Consider the following 24,461-nt stretch of genomic DNA (forward strand, 5'->3'; position numbering starts at 1 on the left):
TCCGATTTGACACACTGAACTCTGTCTGCAAAGTAATTGGTGAACCAGGCAAGGCAGTCATCCGAAAAACCGAGGCTACTGAGTCTGCCGATAAGAATATGGTGATTGACAGAGTCGAAAGCCTTGGCAAGGTCGATGAAGACGGCTGCACAGTACTGTCTTTTATCGATGGCGGTTATGATGTCGTTTAGTACCTTGAGTGTGGCTGAGGTGCACCCATGACCGGCTCGGAAACCAGATTGCACAGCGGAGAAGGTACGGTGGGATTCGAGATGGTCAGTGACCTGTTTGTTGACTTGGCTTTCGAAGACCTTAGATAGGCAGGGCAGGATGGATATAGGTCTGTAACAGTTTGGGTCCAGGGTGTCTCCCCCTTTGAAGAGGGGGATGACTGCGGCAGCTTTCCAATCCTTGGGGATCTCAGACGAGATGAAAGAGAGGTTGAACAGGCTGGTAATAGGGGTTGCGACAATGGTGGCAGATAGTTTCAGAAATAGAGGGTCCAGATTGTCAAGCCCAGCTGATTTGTACGGGTCCAGGTTTTAAACAGCAATTCAAGTGCAACTAGCCAGGCTTCATCAGCACGTCACACACCACATTGCAATGAGCAGGAGACAGTATGCATTTAAAAAACAAATGGTTTGAAACCTGAGCGTTTTACTACATATTATGAGGCATGTCTTACCTTGCTTCAAAGTAGCCAGAATCAGACCAAACAGGCAGGCAATTATTTAATAAAGACTTCTATATACCATTGAAACCAGTATTCTATTATTTAATAAAGACTTCTATATACCATTGAAACCAGTAGCCTATTATTTAATAAAGACTTCTATATACCATTGAAACCAGTAGCCCTTTTCCTTCATGTTCTATTGGTTATCGACTTTCTTTCATTGTTCAGAAGCCAAAGGAACAATTCTAGTCATAATACCAACCCATGCTAGTTTATCTCCTCTGTCTACATTTCTAACGGATCATTTCATCTGTCTCATGAAACCGCTCGCATGCGTAGTGCTCTTTTGACAACCGTGGTTTCCCTATGCAATGAACATTTGCATGTAGCCTACTGCCTTGTTATAGCCCTACCTCCTTGTTATAGTCCTACTGCCTTGTTATAGCCCTGACACACACTATCCTATAGCCCTCACACACACTATCCTATAGCCCTGACACACACCATCCTATAGCCCTGACACACACCATCCTATAGCCCTGACACACACCAGCCTGAACACACACCATCCTATAGCTCTGACACACACCATCCTGAACACACACCAGCCTGAACACACACCATCCTATAGCTCTGACACACACCATCCTATAGCCCTGACACACACCAGCCTGAACACACACCAGCCTATAGCCCTGACACACACCAACCTGAACACACACCAGCCTATAGCCCTGACACACACCAGCCTATAGCCCTCACACACACCATCCTGAACACACACCATCCTATAGCCCTGACACACACCATCCTGAACACACACCAGCCTGAACACACACCATCCTATAGCCCTGACACACACCATCCTATAGCTCTGACACACACCATCCTATAGCCCTGACACACACCATCCTATAGCCCTGACACACACCATCCTATAGCCCTGACACACACCATCCTATAGCCCTGACACACACCATCCTATAGCCCTGACACACACCAGCCTATAGCTCTGACACACACCATCCTAAACACACACCATCCTATAGCCCTGACACACACCATCCTATAGCCCTGACACACACCATCCTATAGCCCTGACACACACCATCCTATAGCCCTGACACACACCATCCTATAGCCCTGACACACACCATCCTATAGCCCTGACACACACCATCCTATAGCCCTGACACACACCAGCCTGAACACACACCATCCTATAGCTCTGACACACACCAGCCTATAGCCCTGACACACACCAGCCTATAGCCCTGACACACACCATCCTATAGCCCTGACACACACCATCCTATAGCCCTGACACACACCATCCTATAGCCCTGACACACACCATCCTATAGCCCTGACACACACCATCCTATAGCCCTGACACACACCATCCTATAGCCCTGACACACACCAGCCTGAACACACACCATCCTATAGCTCTGACACACACCAGCCTATAGACCTGACACACACCAGCCTATAGACCTGACACACACCAGCCTATAGCCCTGACACACACCATCCTATAGCCCTGACACACACCATCCTATAGCCCTGACACACACCATCCTATAGCCCTGACACACACCATCCTATAGCCCTGACACACACCAGCCTGAACACACACCATCCTATAGCTCTGACACACCAGCCTGAACACACACCAGCCTATAGCCCTGACACACACCATCCTGAACACACACCATCCTATAGCCCTGACACACACCATCCTGAACACACCAGCCTGAACACACCCCATCCTTATAGCCCTGACACACTCCTGTCTCTCCTGACTGGTCAGATTCCTGTAACGTACCCGTCCACCGCCCCTGAGGTCGCCATCCCAGAGCTGGACGGGAAAACGGCCAAAATGTACAGGTAAGAAACACACACAGACGGCCCACTGTGATAAAGAGTGTTGCAGGGTGACATGGTTCCTGTCTTGTTGCAGGGGGGGGAAGATTTGTCTGACGGACCACTTCAAACCCCTGTGGGCGCGAAACGTACCGAAGTTTGGATTGGCTCACCTGATGGCCCTGGGGGTACGTGTGTATGTTTGTCTGATGTGTGTCTGTGTGTGTCTGTGTGTGTCTGTGTGTGTCTGTGTGTGTCTGTGTGTGTGTCTGTGTGTGTCTGTGTGTGTGTGTGTGTGTGTGTGTGTGTGTGTGTGTGTGTGTGTGTGTGTGTGTGTGAGTTCTGTTACACTAGACGAGGCTGTACTACTAACTGTACTATTCATAGAGCTGTGAGGAAGTAAGTACACCCCCTGAAAAGTTGTCTGTGTTATAGTTCTGTGTCTCTCTGTGTTATAGCTCTGTGTTATAGCTCTGTGTTATAGCTCTGTGTTATAGCTCTGTGTCTCTCTGTGTTATAGTTCTGTGTCTCTCTGTGTTATAGTTCTGTGTTATAGCTCTGTGTTATAGTTCTGTGTTAAAGCTCTGTGTTATAGTTCTGTGTCTCTCTGTGTTATAGTTCTGTGTTATAGCTCTGTGTCTCTCTGTGTTATAGCTCTGTGTTATAGTTATGTGTTGTAGCTCTGTGTTGTAGCTCTGTTATAGTTCTGTGTGTGTCTGTGTTATAGTTCTGTGTGTGTGTGTTATAGTTCTGTGTTATAGTTCTGGGTCTCTCTGTGTTATAGCTCTGTGTTATAGCTGTGTGTGTCTGTTATAGTTCTGTGTCTCTCTGTGTTATAGTTCTGTGTTATAGCTTTGTGTTATAGCTCTGTGTTATAGTTCTGTGTTATAGTTCTGTGTCTCTCTGTGTTATAGTTCTGTGTCTCTCTGTGTTATAGTTCTCTGTTATAGCTCTGTGTCTCTCTGTGTTATAGTTCTGTGTTATAGCTCTGTGTTATAGTTCTGTGTCTCTCTGTGTTATAGTTCTGTGTTATAGCTCTGTGTTATAGTTCTGTGTCTCTCTGTGTTATAGTTCTGTGTTATAGTTATGTGTTATAGCTCTGTGTTGTAGCTCTGTGTTGTAGCTCTGTTATAGTTCTGTGTGTGTCTGTGTTATAGTTCTGTGTGTGTTATAGTTCTGTGTTATAGTTCTGGGTCTCTCTGTGTTATAGCTCTGTGTTATAGCTGTGTGTGTCTGTTATAGTTCTGTGTCTCTCTGTGTTATAGTTCTGTGTTATAGCTTTGTGTTATAAATCTGTGTTATAGCTCTGTGTTATAGCTCTGTGTTATAGCTCTGTGTTATAGCTCTGTGTTATAGTTCTGTGTGTGTCTGTTATAGTTCTGTGTGTGTCTGTGTTATAGTTCTGTGTGTGTCTGTGTTATAGTTCTGTGTGTGTCTGTGTTATAGTTCTGTGTGTGTCTGTGTTATAGTTCTGTGTGTGTCTGTGTCATAGTTCTGTGTTATAGTTCTGTGTGTGTCTGTGTTATAGCTCTGTGTTATAGTTCTGTGTGTGTCTGTCTTATAGCTCTGTGTTAAAGTTCTGTGTTATAGCTCTGTGTAGCTGTGTCTCTCTGTGTTATAGCTCTGTGTGTGTCTGTGTTATAGTTTTGTGTTATAGCTCTGTGTTATAGTTTTGTGTGTGTCTGTGTTATAGTTCTGTGTGTGTCTGTGTTATAGTTCTGTGTGTGTCTGTGTTATAGTTTTGTGTTATAGCTCTGTGTTATAGTTTTGTGTGTGTCTGTGTTATAGTTCTGTGTGTGTCTGTGTTATAGTTCTGTGTTATAGTTCTGTCTTATAGCTCTGTGTTATAGCTCTGTGTTATAGCTCTGTGTGTGTCTGTGTTATAGCTCTGTGTCTCTCTGTGTAATAGTTGTGTGTGTGTCTGTGTAATAGTTCTGTGTTACTAGGCTGTACTACTGACTGTACTATTCACAGCGCTGTGAGGAAGTATGTACACCCCCTAAAAAGTTGTTTTTGGACATATGGATATTCAATCTTCATGTCAATACTATTGACAGAAAGTTAACATATAACACTGAAAAATTACAATTAAATAAGTTAGTCCTAAATAGTTCAAAAACTAAAAGCATTGTATGTGGGACAAATCATTCACTAAACTTCAACTACATCTCATAATGAATAATGTGGAAATTGAGCAAGTTGAAGGGACTAAACTGCTTGGAGTAACACTGTATTGTATAACACAGAGACCCTCAGAACTATAACACACACACACACACACCCACACACACAGAACTACAGCACAGAGACCCACACACACACAGAACTACAGAACAGACACACACACACACTCAGAACTACAGCACAGAGACCCACACACACAGAACTACAGCACAGAGACCCACACACACAGAACTACAGCAGAGACCCACACACACAGAACTACAGCACAGAGACCCACACACACAGAACTACAGCACAGAGACCCACACACACAGAACTACAGCACAGAGACCCACACACACACAGAACTACAGCACAGAGAGACACACACACACAGAGCTATAGCACAGAGACACACACACAGAACTATAGCACAGAGACACACACACACAGAACTACAGCACAGAGAGACACACAGAACTACAGCACAGAGAGACACACAGAACTACAGCACAGAGACACACACACACAGAACTGTAGCACACAGAGACACACACACACACACACTCAGAACTACAGCACAGAGACCCACACACACACAGAACTACAGCACAGAGACCCACACACACACAGAACTACAGCACAGAGACCCACACACACACAGAACTACAGCACAGACACACACGCACACAGAACTACAGCACAGAGACATGCACACACAGAACTACAGCACAGAGACACGCACACACAGAACTACAGCACAGAGACACACACACACTCAGAACTACAGCACAGAGACACACACACACACAGAGAACTGTAGCACACAGAGACACACAGACTCAACTTTCAAGGGGTATACTTACTTCTTCACAGCTCTATGTCCAGTAACTAACAACCTAACTGACGACCTCTCTCTCCGTGTGTGTAGTTGGGTCCGTGGTTGGCGGTGGAGATTCCAGACCTGATCTCTAAAGGACTGATCACACACAGAGAGCAGCAGGGAAGCTGAGACCCCCCTTCCCTCTTTGGGAACATGTTTACTGGTGTGGTCCCAGTGAAGGTGATGCTGCTGTTTGTTCTGAGAACCAGAAAACAGACTAATGATGTGGCTACCGACATGTGACCACTCACTCTTCTGTTGCTGTAAAAGGCAATGTTTCTGCGTTCACGTTCAAGTTAAACTCTGCAGTTGTCGGCTCAATCAGAAATGACCTTTTAAATGTCGCACTATAACACCATGTTGGATTGAATCACAGCCTAGATTCCTCTAGAAAACAGGATAACACCATGTTGGATTGAATCTCAGCCTAGATTCCACTAGAAAACGGGTGTTTTACGATATTTAGTCACATGGCTGAGAAGCAAACTTCAGTGTTTGAGTTGACAGAATGTTGCTCCTGTGTCTCCTGTAATAAAACATGTCTGATACCTGTCATGTGTTTTATGTGTTCTGATTTGATACCTGTCATGTGTTTTATGTGTTCTGATTTGATACCTGTCATGTGTTTTATGTGTTCTGATTTGATACCTGTCATGTGTTTTATGTCTGTGTTTTGATGTGTGTGCTTAGCCCCCTCCTGTACTCCTTGTTCACCCATGACTGCATGGCTATGCACGCCTCCAATTCAATCAAGTTTGCAGATGACAATACAGTAGTAGGCTTGATTACCAACGATGACAAGACAGCCTACAGAGAGGAGGTGAGGTCTCTGGTAGTGTGGTGCCTGGAAAACAACCTCTCACTCAATGTCAACAAAACAAAGGAGATGATCGTGGACTTCAGGAAACAGCAGAGGGTGCACCCCCCTATCCACATCGACTGGACAGCAGTTGAGAAGGTCGAAAGCTTCAAGCTCCTCAGTGTATACATCACTGACAAACTGAAATAGTCCACCCACACAGACAATGTGGTGAAGAAGGCGCAACAGAACCTCTTCAACCTCAGGCTGAAGAAATTTGGCTTGTCACCTAAAACCCTTACAAACTTTTACATATGCACAATTGAAAGCATCCTGTCGGGCTGTATCTCCGCCTGGTGCAGTAACTGAATCACCCGCAACTGCACTGCCCTCAACCACAAGGCTCTCCAGAGGGTGGTGCGGTCTACCCAACGCAATACTGGGGGCAAACTACCCACCCTCCAGGACAACTACAGCACCCGATGTCACAGGAAGGCAAAAAAATTATAATCAAGGACATCATTCACCCGAGCCATGGCCTGTTCACCCCGTTATCATCCAGAAGGTGAGGTCAGTACAGGTGCATCAAAGCAGGGACCGGGAGTCTGAAAAACAGCTTTTATCTCAATGCCATCAGACTGTTAAACAGCCACCACTAATACATTAGAGGCTGCTGCCTATAGGCATAGACTAGGAATCGCTGGCTACTTTAAGGAATGGAACACTAGTCACTTTATTCATGGCATTACTCATCTCATATGTACTGTATTCTATTCTACGGTATCTTAGTCACTTAATGTTTATGAGATGTTTACTCATCTCATATTTACAGTTGAAGTCGTAGTTGACATACACCTTAGCCAAATACATTTAAACTCCGTTTTTCACAATTCCTGACATTTAATCCTACAAAAAAGTCCCTGTCTTAGGTCAGTTGGGCTCACCACTTTATTTTAAGAATGTGAAATGTCAGAATAATAGTAGAGAGATTTATTTCAGCATTTATTTATTTCATCACATTCCCAGTAGGTCAGAAGTTTACATACACTCAATTAGTATTTGGTAGCATTGACTTTAAATGGTTTAACTTGGGTCATATGTTTCAGTTAGCCACCCACAAGCTTCCCACAATACGTTGGGTGAATTTTGGCCCATTCCTCCTGACAGAGCTGGTGTAACGGAGTCGGGTTAGTAGGCCTTCTTGCTCGCACACACTTTTTCAGTTCTGCTCATACATTTTATAAAGGATTGAGGTAAGAGCTTTGTGACGGCCACTCCAATACCTTGACTTTGTTGTCATTAAGCCATTTTGCCACAACTTTGGAGGTATGCTTGGGATCATTGTCCATTTGGAAGACCCATTTGCCACCAACCTTTAACTGATGTCTTGAGATGTTTCTTCAATATATCCACATAATTTTCCATCCTCACGATGCCATCTATTTTGTGAAGTGTCAGGTAGCTAGCTAGTTACCAATAGCTGGCTAGCTAGTTTTATAGTTTGGTAATTTAGCTTCATAATTTTGGCTGCATTCCAAACATGTAAAAGACACACCCTCTCCCCTCAGCCCTCAAATTAAGTGGACACTTTAAATCACATATCACAAGGTGTGATGAGTGTAGGGCGAGGGAAGAATGAATGATATTCAATGGATCGACCTTGCCCAGAAATTCATCACTCATTTGTCCCACGATTGTATTTTCAGTCATCATGAGACCACCTGTAGCTGTTGTTTATGCTTTATATGTATTACAGTCAATGGTGATGGCATTTCATATCTTGGCTAGAAGGCAATGCATCCGCAGACATGAAGTACTAGCCATCCGACTTTATCAGGTAAATTGAAAATTACAATGTGTGATGTCAGGAATTTTTTTATTTGCTAGCTAACGTTTCCATTAGCTACCCAAACAAAAACAGAATTACTTTTAGGTTATGTGTTTTTGCCATGTCCATTAGTAGCAACATTTCTAACATATTTACATTCGATTTTACATAAACTTCTCCATATTGATGTTGGTTTTACGTTTTGGCTGACTTTCTTAGCGGATGTACAATCATTGCAAATTGAATTATGGGGCGTTTCAGGCCCTGGAGTGAAAATAATTATACACTCGATCACAAACCAGGGCTGAGGAGCTTACATTTCCAACTTCCCTTGTTGGCTAATTGTTTGGAAGGACTGCAAAGATGGCTGCGGGGATTCCCTCAATGCCATAATGTGAGGGTAAGTGTCCAGCCACTGCAGCCACTGTCTCACATGCCGAAAATGCAGCTGTGTTGATTAAGTTAACACTTTGATTAACACTTTCCAGGCCACCGGAGTTTGACACTTGACGACAGTTTGCATTGAATTGTGGGTCATACCAACCCCATAATATCAAAGTACTTCACTAGCCATATCAAGGGCTGAGGGGGCAACGTTTGTGATTTTGGACCTCCACGAAGGATAGAAATCAAACAGCATCCGTTTTCTAGGGGCCGAGGGAGGAAGTGACGTATTTGGGCTTCAGCCGAGACTGTTCTCAGGATCCGCCCGCTGTAACCATGGCGACAAGGACGCGGAGGGCTGCGCCTGCGCAGTGGTTCTCTCTGTATCCCGTTTCAGGAGCAGAGAGAATGCTGGAAGCGAGAGGCTAATGTTGTTCTCACGTTTTCCCACGGGAGATGTAAATTTATGATGTCTCAGATAGCTAACCGTTAACTTTACCCAGTGCAGCTTCCTCATCTGGTACACTTGCTTTGTATGTTCTCTAGCGGTAGTTTAACATAACGGCCCGCCTGTCGCCCGGTTCGGGTGTGTGCGTTGTGTCCGGTTGCAGAAGGAAGGATGAAGGCGTCTCTCTCTAAAGGCATCCGGCTGGACGCTGTTCTCCAGGAGGGCTTCAACGAGGTACCGTTACAACCTAGATACCACTACCGTGCTGGGAGAGTCGTGTGTGCTTGTTTCTGTCTGTAAGATTATTTGGGCTCTTTCTTAGCTAAATTACTCTCCTCTAGCTTGTTAAGTAGTTATTTAGTTAGTTAGTTAGTTTAGCTGGTTGGTTTAGTAGATCAGTAGAGGTTTAGTTCTGGGTCTGTTTTCAGGGTTCAGAAGTTAGCCTGATGAGATAGACTAAAGCAGTGGTATTCAAAGTGTCGCGACCCTGGGAACTGCAGGGGTCGCCAAAATGTAAACGGTACATATTACTGTATAGGACAATATAAAAAGGTTGTTGAGAAAGATCATTTGAAATAAAATGTTAATGAGTAAATGCATTTGTTTTATTTTCATTTTGATAAGAGATGAAAATGCAATGAATTGAAAGTTAACGTTATTTGTTGATGTAAAAATCTACATGACCGATTTTAAGCTTGTCATTAGATTTGGGGTTGGGTGGGAGTGCAATAAATTATTTGGGAAAAAATTGGGTCCCCAGAAATGATTGGGGGGAAATGGGGTCCCTGCTGAAAAAGTTTGAATAACACTGTCTATCAACACCAAACCAACGGTTCAGACTGGCCCAACTTCCTGTTAACAAAGGCTGAGGGCTGACCCCATTTAATCAACTGGTTGATTGTTTGGTTGATAGGCTGTTGGTCGACCCAGATTTCTTTAGTCAAGCAGTAGCAAAAAATAAATAAAAAATGTGGAGGCCGTGGGGATGGCTCAGTCCATCAGTCTAAGACACCTGTCTGATTGGCTCCTGTCTGAGTGGACTGATCCATTCTGGAGGCCGTGGGGATGGCACAGTCCATCAGTCTAAGACATGCTATTGAAATGGTATATGGTTATATTAACATGTTATATTACCACAACATGTTATATTACGTAACAACAATGGTGAATCATTAATAAATGTTATTTTATCCAGTGTTGGATAGTGGTCGCTGTCCATGGTTCTGAAACACATCAGTGCACTGTTGAATTGGTACCTTTTCCTAGACCCCTCAAACTCAAATCTGGACCTCGAAGCCAGTTCCACTGCATTTTTTAATTGTGCATTTATCAGGTATAACAGAAAACCAGCAGGCTCTGGACCTCGTAGGGTAAGACTTGAGTACCCCTGTCCTAGACCATGTTGCTATGTGCATAATAGTGAACCAGCATATTGGTGTTGAGAACAATGAGGCAGCAGTGGAGTTAGGAGACGAGGAAACAGCCATTTCCTTAAATTGTCTAAGAAAAGTGATGAGAGAGGAAACTATAACTTAATTAGGTCTAGAATCAATAGTCTAACTGTTAAAATGTGCCCGGCTTTATAAATCATCTGTATTTTTTTACAGAAATAAGACAGACCTGCTTCTGTTGCCTGTTTCAGTGTTTGTTTAATAGCCTACTGATTCCCTGAGCACCAAGACTCCCACAACCACAACATGTTGGATAAACAAGTTCACAAATGTGGCTGTTTTTAGTCTTTGCTGAAAGAAAGGCTTTACTTTTTGGTTTGTCAGAACAGCTTCTCTGGTATTATTTATCATTTATTTAGTGTTGTTGACACGGTTTCAAATGGTCATAAATATAATATTTATAATAATAATAATCTCCTTTTTCTTGATCTACTTCAGTTTGTTAGTTTTTAATAGTAGTAGGCTTAGTATAGAACCACCATGTCATTATCATTAGGAGACTTAGTATAGAACCACCATGTCATTATCATTAGTAGACTCTGTATAGAACCACCATGTCATTATCATTAGTAGACTCTGTATAGAACCACCATGTCATTATCATTAGTAGACTTAGTATAGAACCACCATGTCATTATCATTAGGAGACTTAGTATAGAACCACCATGTCATTATCATTAGTAGACTCTGTATAGAACCACCATGTCATTATCATTAGTAGACTTAGTATAGAACCACCATGTCATTATCATTAGTAGACTTAGTATAGAACCACCATGTCATTATCATTAGTAGACTTAGTATAGAACCACCATGTCATTATCATTAGTAGACTTAGTATAGAACCACCATGTCATTATCATTAGTAGACTTAGTATAGAACCACCATGTCATTATCATTAGTAGACTCTGTATAGAACCACCATGTCATTATCATTAGTAGACTTAGTATAGAACCACCATGTCATTATTATTGGTAGACTTAGTATAGAACCACCATGTCATTATCATTAGTAGACTTAGTATAGAACCACCATGCCATTATCATTAGTAGACTTAGTATAGAACCACCATGTCATTATCATTAGTAGACTCTGTATAGAACCACCATGCCATTATCATTAGTAGACTCTGTATAGAACCACCATGTCATTATCATTAGTAGACTTAGTATAGAACCACCATGTCATTATCATTAGTAGACTTAGTATAGAACCACCATGTCATTATCATTAGTAGACTCTGTATAGAACCACCATGTCATTATCATTAGTAGACTCTGTATAGAACCACCATGTCATTATCATTAGTAGACTCTGTATAGAACCACCATGTCATTGTGTGGTGGGTTTATCTTCCCAGCTCTACTTCATGGTAAGTGGTGGGTTTATCTTCCCAGCTCTACTACATGGTAAGTGGTGGGTTTATCTTCCCAGCTCTACTACATGGTAAGTGGTGGGTTTATCTTCCCAGCTCTACTACATGGTAAGTGGTGGGTTTATCTTCCCAGCTCTACTACATGGTAAGTGGTGGGTTTATCTTCCCAGCTCTACTACATGGTAAGTGGTGGGTTTATCTTCCCAGCTCTACTACATGGTAAGTGGTGGGTTTATCTTCCCAGCTCTACTACATGGTAAGTGGTGGGTTTATCTTCCCAGCTCTACTACATGGTAAGTGGTGGGTTTATCTTCCCAGCTCTACTACATGGTAAGTGGTGGGTTTATCTTCCCAGCTCTACTACATGGTAAGTGGTGGGTTTATCTTCCCAGCTCTACTACATGGTAAGTGGTGGGTTTATCTTCCCAGCTCTACTACATGGTAAGTGGTGGGTTTATCTTCCCAGCTCTACTACATGGTAAGTGGTGGGTTTATCTTCCCAGCTCTACTACATGGTAAGTGGTGGGTTTATCTTCCCAGCTCTACTACATGGTAAGTGGTGGGTTTATCTTCCCAGCTCTACTACATGGTAAGTGGTGGGTTTATCTTCCCAGCTCTACTACATGGTAAGTGGTGGGTTTATCTTCCCAGCTCTACTACATGGTAAGTGGTGGGTTTATCTTCCCAGCTCTACTACATGGTAAGTGGTGGGTTTATCTTCCCAGCTCTACTACATGGTAAGTGGTGGGTTTATCGTCACAGCTCTACTTCATTGTAACTCAATAGTTGTTTTATATTGTTACATCACCAGACTAGTGTGGATCCCTGGGTCTTTAAATCCAACCCCAACACTAACCATAATACTGTCAAATGTATTGATAGAGCTCTGGATGTAAGGAAATACTATCTATAATATCACCATGATATGAAGTCAGAATTACAACTTTAAACATATTTTGAAGCTGTGTGTGTGTGTGTGTGTGTGTGTGTGTGTGTGTGTGTGTGTGTGTGTGTGTGTGTGTGTGTGTGTAGCAGCAGCTATCAACCTATGTGTTGTGGGTGAACAGCCAGTTGAAGAGGCGACCAGGCCTGAAGCCCATCATAGACCTCAGACTCAGAGTAGACCTGCAGGATGGAGTGGTGTTATCACACCTGGTGGAGATAGTGGGTTAGTACACACACACACACACACACACACACACACACACACACACACACACACACACACACACACACCTACCACAACACACACACACACACACACACCTACCACAACACACACACACACACACACATCACACCTACCACAACACACACACACACACACACATCACACCAACCACAACACACACACCACCACACCTACCACAACACACACACACGTCACACCTACCACAACACACACGTCACACCAACCACAACACACACACCACCACACCTACCGCAACACACACGTCACACCAACCACGACACACACACCACCACACCTACCACAGCACACACGTCACACCTACCGCAACACACACGTCACACCAACCACAACGCACACACACACACACCAACCACAACGCACACACACACACACCTACCACAACACACACGTCACACCTACCACAACACACACGTCACACCTACCGCAACACACACGTCACACCTACCGCAACACACACACCACCACACCTACCACAACACACACACCACCACAACACACACACCACAACTACCACAACACACACACCACAACTACCACAACACACACACCACACCTACCACAACACACACACACACACCTACCACAACACACACGTCACACCTACCGCAACACACATGTCACACCAACCACAACACACACACCACCACACCTACCACAACACACACACCACCACAACACACACACCACAACTACCACAACACACACACCACAACTACCACAACACACACACCACACCTACCACAACACTCACAACACACACCACCACACCTACCGCAACACACACATCACACCTACCACAACACACACATCATACCTACCACAACACACACACCTACCATAACACCACACCAATCACAACACACCAATCACACCTACCGCAACACACACCACCACACCTACCACAACACACACATCACACCTACCACAGCACACACCACCAAACTTACCACAATACACACCACCACAACACACACACCACCACAACATACACCTACCACAACACACACCTACCACAACACACACACCACACCTACCACAACACACACACCACCACGACACACGCCTACCATAACACCACACCTACCACAGAATACACATCCACCTACCACAACACACACATCACACCTACCACAACACACCACACCTACCATAACACTACACCTACCACAACATAAACACCACGCCTACCACAACACACATCTACCATAACACCACACCTACCACAACACACACACACCTACCATAACACCACACCTAAAACAACACACACCACCACACCACACACACTACACCTACCACAACACCACACCTACCACAACAAACTTACCACAACACACACACCACACCTACCACAACACACACACCACACCTACCACAACACACACACCACCACAACACACACACCACAACTACCACAACACACACACCACACCTACCACAACACACACATCACACCTATCACAACACACACCACCACACCTACCACAACACACACACCACCACGTCACACACCTACCATAACACCACACCTACCACAGAATACACATCACACCTACCAGAACACACACATCGCACCTACCACAACAAACCACACCACACCTACCATAACACTATACCTACCACAACATAAACACCACACCTACCACAACACACATCTACCATAACACCACACCTACCACAACACACACACCTACCATAACACCACACCTAAAACAACACACACCACCACACCACACACACTACACCTACCACAACACCAACACCACACCTACCACAACACACTTACCACAATACACACACCACACCTACCACAACACACACACCACAACTACCACAACACACACACCACAACACACACATCAAACCTATCACAACACACACCACCACACCTACCACAACACACACATCACACCTATCACAACACACACCACCACACCTACCGCAACACACACATCACACCTACCACAACACACACGTCACACCTACCACAACACACACACCACCACATCACAAACACCTACCATAACACCACACCAATCACAACACACATATCACACCTACCGCAACACACACCACCACACCTACCACAACACACACATCTCACCTACCACAGCACACACCACCACACTTACCACAATACACACCACCACAACACATACACCTACAACAAAACACACACCTACCACAACACACACACCACACCTACCACAACACACACACCACCACGACACACACCTACCATAACACCACACCTACCACAGAATACACATCACACCTACCACAACACACACATCACACCTACCACAACACACCACACCATACCGTACTAGACTACACCATTCTACAATACACCATACTAAACTACACCATACCACACCACACCACACTACACTACACCACACCACACCATGCAACACCATGCTACACCACACTACACCATACTACACCACACTACACTACACTACACCATACTACACCACACTACACTACACTACACCACACTACACCATGCAACACCTCGCTACACCATACTACACCACACTACACCACACCACACCACACCACACTACACCACACTACACCACACTACACTACACTACACCACACTACACCATGCAACACCACACTACACCACACTACACTACACCACACCACACTACACCATGCAACACCACGCTACACCACACTACACTACACCACACCACACTACACCATGCTACACCACACTACACTATACTACACCATGCTACACCACACTACACCACACTACACTATACTACACCACACCATACTAAACTACACCACACACCTACCACACCACACCCACCACACCCACTATACCACATCCACCACACTAAACACCACTCCAGACCACACAACGCAACGCAACACACCACACAAACACTACACCACACCGTACCGTACTAGACTACACCATTCTACAATACACCATACTAAACTACACCACACTACACCACACTACACCATGCTACACCACATTACACCACGCTACACCACACTATACCATGCTACACCACACTACACCATGCTACACCATACTACACCATGCTACACCACGCTACACCCTGCTACACCATGCTACACCACACGACACCATGCTACACCATGCTACACCACGCTACACCCTGCTACACCATACTACACCATGCTACACGACACCATGCTACACCATGCTACACCACGCTACACCATGCTACACCATACTACACCATGCTACACCACACGACACCATGCTACACCATGCTACACCATGCTACACCACGCTACACCATGCTACACCATGCTACACCATACTACAACACGCTACACCATGCTACACCATGCTACACCACACCACACTTTACCATACTACACTACACCATACTACACCATACTACATCACACCACATTACACCACACTACACTACACTACACTATACCACATTACACTTCACCACACTACACCACACTACACCATACTACACTACACTACACCACACCACACCACACTACACTACACTACCCTACACCACACTACACCATACTACACCACACCATACTACACCACACCACACTACACTACACCACACTACCCTACACTACACTACACCATACTACACCACACCACACCACACTACACTACACCACACTACACCACACTTCACCACACTACACCACGCCACACTACACTGCGCTACACAATACAAACCATTGCTGTTATTTCTGATATTCATCATCTGACATTAAACTGTTTAATTTATAGTATGTTTGTTTTTATTTTCTCCTTTTTAATTTGTTTTGTGTTGAGACAGGAAATGCACTTTCAATAAATGATAATCTCACTTACCCAGAAGTCAAATTATCTTGTGAAAGTCTGCCACTTGTTTTGCTTCTGGGGGGAATACCATTTACAAGTATGGGTTAGGGTTAGGTATGATTACCGTTGTGCGAAGGAAGGAATCTGAGTTTCCTCCCTCGTGTGAACACACAGCAGTCGAAAAGAGGCAATAAACAGTGAAGATGTTTTCAACACAATCTCACATCCAGCACTTTGGCTGGAGACTTTGGCAAAGTGGTTAGTTTTCCTGGAGAATGCTGGGCCATCGTTTAATGGAAGTGTAGAGGGAACGGTCCGTCTTTAGTGATTCCCCAGTGGTACAATAACTACAGCCCAGTTTAAGCACCGCTTTCGACCAGTCCTGATCAATGATGAAAACTCCAAACCAGGAACTACTGCTGCTCTTAATCACGTAATTCTACGTGATCCTTGACAGATTGTTGCCGTTTACACGCAGAATCCACGGGAGATTAAATACATTATGATTTGATTTATATGGTAACACTTATGCATAACCCTCTCCTTCTCCCACCCCCGTCTCCCCCCTGCAGCGGGGGAGGCGTTGGAGGGGGTACATCAGGCTCCCAGGGACCGAGAGGAGAGCAGGGAGAACGTGGAGCGAGTCCTCAACTTCATCACCTCCAGACGTATACGCATGCCTCACACCTCTGCTCGGGGTAACACACACACACACTAACACACACACACTAACACATTAACACACACACACTAACACACACACACTAACACATTAACACACACACACACACACTAAAACACAGTCACAAACCGACAGACCTCACACCTCTGCCTGGGGTAACACACACACCGACACCTGTCCCACAGTTCTCACATAACCTCTCTTTCTCCTGTGTGTGTGTGTGTAGATATAGTAGAGGGTGATCTGAAGTCAGTGATGAGGTTGATTCTGGCTCTAGCCGCCCACTTCAAACCATCAGCCAATCAGAGAGCAGCGTCCAGGGGTGGACGGAGCATGGCGGGAGCAGCAGCCAACCACAGGACACTCTCCACAGTTGCCATGGCGCAGAGCGCAGCAACAGCATTGGCAGCCGCACGACACGACGCAGAGGGAACAGCTAGGTACCACACACACACCTCCACACACACACACACACACACACACACACCTCCACAGGTACACACACACACCTCCACACACACACACACCTCCACAGGTACACACACACACCTCCACACACACACCTCCACAGGTACACACACACACCTCCACAGGTACACACACACACCTCCATAGGTACACACACCTCTACAGGTACACACACCTCCACAGGTACACACACACCTCCACAGGTACACACACACCTCCACAGGTACACACACACCTCCACAGGTACACACACATCTCCACAGGTACACACACGTCCACAGGTACACACACGTCCACAGGTACACACACACCTCCACAGGTACACACACACCTCCACAGGTACACACACACCTCCACAGGTACACACACATCTCCACAGGTACACACACGTCCACAGGTACACACACGTCCACAGGTACACACACCTCCACAGGTACACACACACACACACCTCCACAGGTACACTCACCTCCACAGGTACACAAACACACACACACACACACACACCTCCACAGGTACACACATACCTCCCCAGGTACACACACACACCTCCACAGGTACACACACACACACCTCCACAGGTACACACACACACCTCCACAGGTACACACACACCTCCACAGGTACACACACGTCCACAGGTACACACACACACACCTCCACAGGTACACACACACACACACAAACACACACACACACACCTCCAGAGGTACACACACACTCCTCTATTCAGTGTGTGTGTGCATGCATGTATAATTGTGTGTGTGTGTGTGTGTATAATGTCTCTCCAGTGGTTGGGGTATGCTTGTAGATGAGGATGGAGGTGTGTGTGTTCGTGCTCTGGTCCAGCAGTACGAGAGAGGACCGCCAGACGATCCTGACACAACACTAAGCAGGTAACACTCATATCCCCCCACACTCATATCCCCCCACACAATCATATCCCCCCCCACACACATCCTCCCCCCACACACTCCTATCCCCCCATTCATATCCCCCACGCACTCATACCCCCCCACACATCCTCCCCCCACTCATACCCCCCCACACACTCATATCCTCCCCCCACACACTCCTATCCCCCCACTCATATTCCCCCCACACACTCCTATCCCCCACTCATACCCCCCAACGCACATCATCCCCCACTCATTTAGCTGCTCGTTACTCATCTAGTTATTCTATAGTAGATTGACAGGCTAGTGATTTAGCTGTCTGTTACTCATCTAGTTATTCTATAGTAGATTGACAGGCTAGTGATTTAGCTGTCTGTTACTCATCTAGTTATTCTATAGTAGATTGACAGGCTAGTGATTTAGCTGTCTGTTACTCATCTTGTTGGCTGATAGTAGATTGACAGGCTAGTGATTTAGCTGTTCGTTACTCATCTTGTTGGCTGATAGTAGATTGACAGGCTAGTGATTTAGCTGTTCGTTACTCATCTTGTTGGCTGATAGTAGATTGACAGGCTAGTGATTTAGCTGTTCGTTACTCATCTTGTTGGCTGATAGTAGATTGACAGGCTAGTGATTTAGCTGTTCGTTACTCATCTTGTTGGCTGATAGTAGATTGACAGGCTAGTGATTTAGCTGTTCGTTACTCATCTTGTTGGCTGATAGTAGATTGACAGGCTAGTGATTTAGCTGTTCGTTACTCATCTTGTTGGCTGATAGTAGATTGACAGGCTAGTGATTTAGCTGTTCGTTACTCATCTTGTTGGCTGATAGTAGATTGACAGGCTAGTGATTTAGCTGTTCGTTACTCATCTTGTTGGCTGATAGTAGATTGACAGGCTAGTGATTTAGCTGTTCGTTACTCATCTTGTTGGCTGATAGTAGATTGACAGGCTAGTGATTTAGCTGTTCGTTACTCATCTTGTTGGCTGATAGTAGATTGACAGGCTAGTGATTTAGCTGTTCGTTACTCATCTTGTTGGCTGATAGTAGATTGACAGGCTAGTGATTTAGCTGTTCGTTACTCATCTTGTTGGCTGATAGTAGATTGACAGGCTAGGGATTTAGCTGTTCGTTACTCATCTTGTTGGCTGATAGTAGATTGACAGGCTAGTGATTTAGCTGTTCGTTACTCATCTTGTTGGCTGATAGTAGATTGACAGGCTAGTGATTTAGCTGTCTGTTACTCATCTTGTTGGCTGATAGTAGATTGACAGGCTAGTGATTTAGCTGTTCGTTACTCATCTTGTTGGCTGATAGTAGATTGACAGGCTAGTGATTTAGCTGTTCTTTACTCATCTTGTTGGCTGATAGTAGATTGACAGGCTAGTGATTTAGCTGTTCGTTACTCATCTTGTTGGCTGATAGTAGATTGACAGGCTAGTGATTTAGCTGTTCGTTACTCATCTTGTTGGCTGATAGTAGATTGACAGGCTAGTGATTTAGCTGTTCGTTACTCATCTTGTTGGCTGATAGTAGATTGACAGGCTAGTGATTTAGCTGTTCGTTACTCATCTTGTTGGCTGATAGTAGATTGACAGGCTAGTGATTTAGCTGTTCGTTACTCATCTTGTTGGCTGATAGTAGATTGACAGACTAGTGATTTAGCTGTTCGTTACTCATCTTGTTGGCTGATAGTAGATTGACAGGCTAGTGATTTAGCTGTTCGTTACTCATCTTGTTGGCTGATAGTAGATTGACAGGCTAGTGATTTAGCTGTTCGTTACTCATCTTGTTGGCTGATAGTAGATTGACAGGCTAGTGATTTAGCTGCTCGTTACTCATCTTGTTGGCTGATAGTAGATTGACAGGCTAGTGATTTAGCTGTTCGTTACTCATCTTGTTGGCTGATAGTAGATTGACAGGCTAGTGATTTAGCTGTTCGTTACTCATCTTGTTGGCTGATAGTAGATTGACAGGCTAGTGATTTAGCTGTTCGTTACTCATCTTGTTGGCTGATAGTAGATTGACAGGCTAGTGATTTAGCTGTTCGTTACTCATCTTGTTGGCTGATAGTAGATTGACAGGCTAGTGATTTAGCTGTTTGTTACTCATCTTGTTGGCTGATAGTAGATTGACAGGCTAGTGATTTAGCTGTTCGTTACTCATCTTGTTGGCTGATAGTAGATTGACAGGCTAGTGATTTAGCTGTTCGTTACTCATCTTGTTGGCTGATAGTAGATTGACAGGCTAGTGATTTAGCTGTTCGTTACTCATCTTGTTGGCTGATAGTAGATTGACAGGCTAGTGATTTAGCTGTTCGTTACTCATCTTGTTGGCTGATAGTAGATTGACAGGCTAGTGATTTAGCTGTTCGTTACTCATCTTGTTGGCTGATAGTAGATTGACAGGCTAGTGATTTAGCTGTTCGTTACTCATCTTGTTGGCTGATAGTAGATTGACAGGCTAGTGATTTAGCTGTTCGTTACTCATCTTGTTGGCTGATAGTAGATTGACAGGCTAGTGATTTAGCTGTTCGTTACTCATCTTGTTGGCTGAGGAAATTGTAACATCTTCATAGTGCTCATCAGAATTATGAGGAAAGAAAGAAAGAATGGATCCTTGATGTGCATGTTCTGTTAATATGAATTACCATAATCTAAATGTTCTGTTAATATGAATTACCATAATCTAAATGTTCTGTTAGTATGAATTACCATAATCTAAATGTTCTGTTAATATGAATTACCATAATCTAAATGTTCTGTTAATATGAATTACCATAATCTAAATGTTGTTTTAATATGAATTACCATAATCTAAATGTTCTGTTAATATGAATTACCATAATCTAAATGTTCTGTTAATATGAATTACCATAATCTAAATGTTGTTTTAATATGAATTACCATAATCTAAATGTTCTGTTAATATGAATTACCATAATCTAAATGTTGTTTTAATATGAATTACCATAATCTAAATGTTCTGTTAATATGAATTACCATGAGCTAAATGTGATTTCTGTTATTCTGAACACCGTGGGTGGACACCCTAATGGCAAGTGGTGTAAAGTACTTAAGTAAAACATATTTTTTGGGGTATCAGTATTTTACTATTTATATTTTTGACAGTTTTTACTTTTACTTCAATTCATTCCTAAAGAAAATAATGTACTTTTTACTCAAAACATTTTCCCTGACACCCAAAGTACTTGTTACATTTCCAATGCTTAGCAGGTCAGGAAAATGGTCCAATTCACACACTAAACAGAGAACATCCCTGGTCATCCCTACTGCCTCTGATCTGGAGGACTCACTAAACAGAGAACATCCCTGGTCATCCCTACTGCCTCTGATCTGGAGGACTCACTAAACAGAGAACATCCCTGGTCATCCCTACTGCCTCTGATCTGGAGGACTCACTAAACAGAGAACATCCCTGGTCATCCCTACTGCCTCTGATCTGATGAATTCACTAAACATCACTACTGCCTCTGATCTGATGGACTTACTTAACAGGGAACATCCCTGGTCATCCCTACTGTCTCTGATCTGGCGGACTCACTAAACAGAGAACATCCCTGGTCATCCCTACTGCCTCTGATCTGGAGGACTCACTAAACAGAGAACATCCCTGGTCATCCCTACTGCCTCTGATCTGGCGGACTCACTAAACAGATAACATCCCTGGTCATCCCTACTGCCTCTGATCTGGAGGACTCACTAAACAGAGAACATCCCTGGTCATCCCTACTGCCTCTGATCTGATGAATTCACTAAACATCACTACTGCTTCTGATCTGATGGACTTACTTAACAGGGAACATCCCTGGTCATCCCTACTGTCTCTGATCTGGCGGACTCACTAAACAGAGAACATCCCTGGTCATCCCTAATGCCTCTGATCTGGCGGACTCACTAAACAGAGAACATCCCTGGTCATCCCTACTGCCTCTGATCTGGCGGACTCACTAAACAGAGAACATCCCTGGTCATCCCTACTGCCTCTGATCTGGCGGACTCACTAAACAGATAACATCCCTGGTCATCCCTACTGCCTCTGATCTGGAGGACTCACTAAACAGAGAACATCCCTGGTGTCATCTCTACTGCCTCTGATCTGGAGGGCTCACTAAACACACATGCAGCGTTTGTAAATGATGTTTGAGTGTTGGAGTGTACCCCTGGCTATCTGTAATGATGTCTGAGTGTTGGAGTTTTCCCCCTGGCTATCTGTAATGATATCTGAGTGTTGGAGTGTTTGAGTGTTCCCCTGGCTATCTGTAATGATGTCTGAGAGTTGGAGTGTACCCCTGGCTATCTGTAATGATGTCTGAGTGTTATTGTGTTCCCCTGGCTATCTGTAATGATGTCTGAGTGTTGGAGTGTTCCCCTGGCTATCTGTAATGATGTCTGAGTGATGGAGTGTTCCCCTGGCTATCTGTAATGATGTCTGAGCGTTATTGTGTTCCCCTGGCTATCTGTAATGATGTCTGAGTGTTGGAGTGTTCCCCTGGCTATCTGTAATGATGTCTGAGTGTTGGAGTGTTGGAGTGTTCCCCTGGCTATCTGTAAATGATGTCTGAGTGTTGGAGTGTTCCCCTGGCTATCTGTAATGATATCTGAGTGTTATTGTGTTCCCCTCGCTATCTGTAATGATGTCTGAGTGTTGGAGTGTTCCCCTGGCTATCTGTAAATGATGTCTGAGTGTTGGAGTGTTCCCCTGGCTATCTGCAATGATGTCTGAGTGTTGGAGTGTTGGAGTGTTCCCCTGGCTATCTGCAATGATGTCTGAGTGTTGGAGTGTTGGAGTGTTCCCCTGGCTATCTGCAATGATGTCTGAGTGTTGGAGTGTTGGAGTGTTCCCCTGGCTATCTGCAATTATGTCTGAGTGTTGGAGTGTTGGAGTGTTCCCCTGGCTATCTGCAATGATGTCTGAGTGTTGGAGTGTTGGAGTGTTCCCCTGGGTATCTGCAATGATGTCTGAGTGTTGGGGTGTTCCCCTGGCTATCTGTAATGATGTCTGAGTGTTGGAGTGTTCCCCTGGCTATCTGTAAATAATGTCTGAGTGTTGGAGTGTTCCCCTGGCTATCTGCAATGATGTCTGAGTGTTGGAGTGTTTCCCTGGCTATCTGCAATGATGTCTGAGTGTTGGAGTGTACCCCTGGCTATCTGCAATGATGTCTGAGTGTTGGAGTGTACCCCTGGCTATCTGCAATGATGTCTGAGTGTTGGAGTGTACCCCTGGCTATCTGTAATGATGTCTGAGTGTTGGAGTGTTCCCCTGGCTATCTGTAATGATGTCTGAGTGTTGGAGTGTACCCCTGGCTATCTGCAATGATGTCTGAGTGTTGGAGTGTACCCCTGGCTATCTGCAATGATGTCTGAGTGTTGGAGTGTACCCCTGGCTATCTGTAATGATGTCTGAGTGTTGGAGTGTTCCCCTGGCTATCTGCAATGATGTCTGAGTGTTGGAGTGTACCCCTGGCTATCTGTAATGATGTCTTGAGT

The 24,461-nt window shown here is 44.5% G+C and overlaps 2 protein-coding genes across 7 annotated transcripts in view; both read left to right on the forward strand.

Moving 5' to 3' along the window:
• The window catches only part of ufc1 (ubiquitin-fold modifier conjugating enzyme 1), a 36,677-nt gene extending 30,536 nt beyond the window's left edge, over positions 1-6,141 (forward strand). For 3 of the 6 annotated variants that reach the window (XM_031808940.1, XM_020470147.2, XM_031808941.1), the window contains exons 5-7: positions 2,490-2,566; positions 2,640-2,730; positions 5,637-6,141. In XM_031808940.1, the coding sequence (XP_031664800.1) occupies positions 2,490-2,566; positions 2,640-2,730; positions 5,637-5,717 (249 nt within the window). In that variant the 3' untranslated portion in view covers positions 5,718-6,141. Of the gene's footprint in view, positions 1-2,489; positions 2,567-2,639; positions 2,731-5,636 lie in introns of those variants that run through there. The other 3 variants (XR_004206124.1, XR_004206123.1, XR_004206125.1) reach the window with 1 other exon arrangement.
• A 2,568-nt stretch (positions 6,142-8,709) lies between these two features.
• LOC109877919 (dixin) overlaps positions 8,710-24,461 on the forward strand; it is a 59,886-nt gene continuing 44,134 nt past the window's right edge. Inside the window, exons 1-5 of the mRNA XM_031809614.1 lie at positions 8,710-9,281; positions 12,908-13,043; positions 17,478-17,603; positions 17,814-18,027; positions 18,847-18,951. Of these exons, the coding sequence (XP_031665474.1) occupies positions 9,219-9,281; positions 12,908-13,043; positions 17,478-17,603; positions 17,814-18,027; positions 18,847-18,951 (644 nt within the window). The 5' untranslated portion in view covers positions 8,710-9,218. The remainder of the gene's footprint in view (positions 9,282-12,907; positions 13,044-17,477; positions 17,604-17,813; positions 18,028-18,846; positions 18,952-24,461) is intronic.

Source organism: Oncorhynchus kisutch, linkage group LG29, assembly GCF_002021735.2.
Source record: "Oncorhynchus kisutch isolate 150728-3 linkage group LG29, Okis_V2, whole genome shotgun sequence".
In the NCBI taxonomy this organism is placed as follows: Eukaryota; Metazoa; Chordata; class Actinopteri; order Salmoniformes; family Salmonidae; genus Oncorhynchus; species Oncorhynchus kisutch.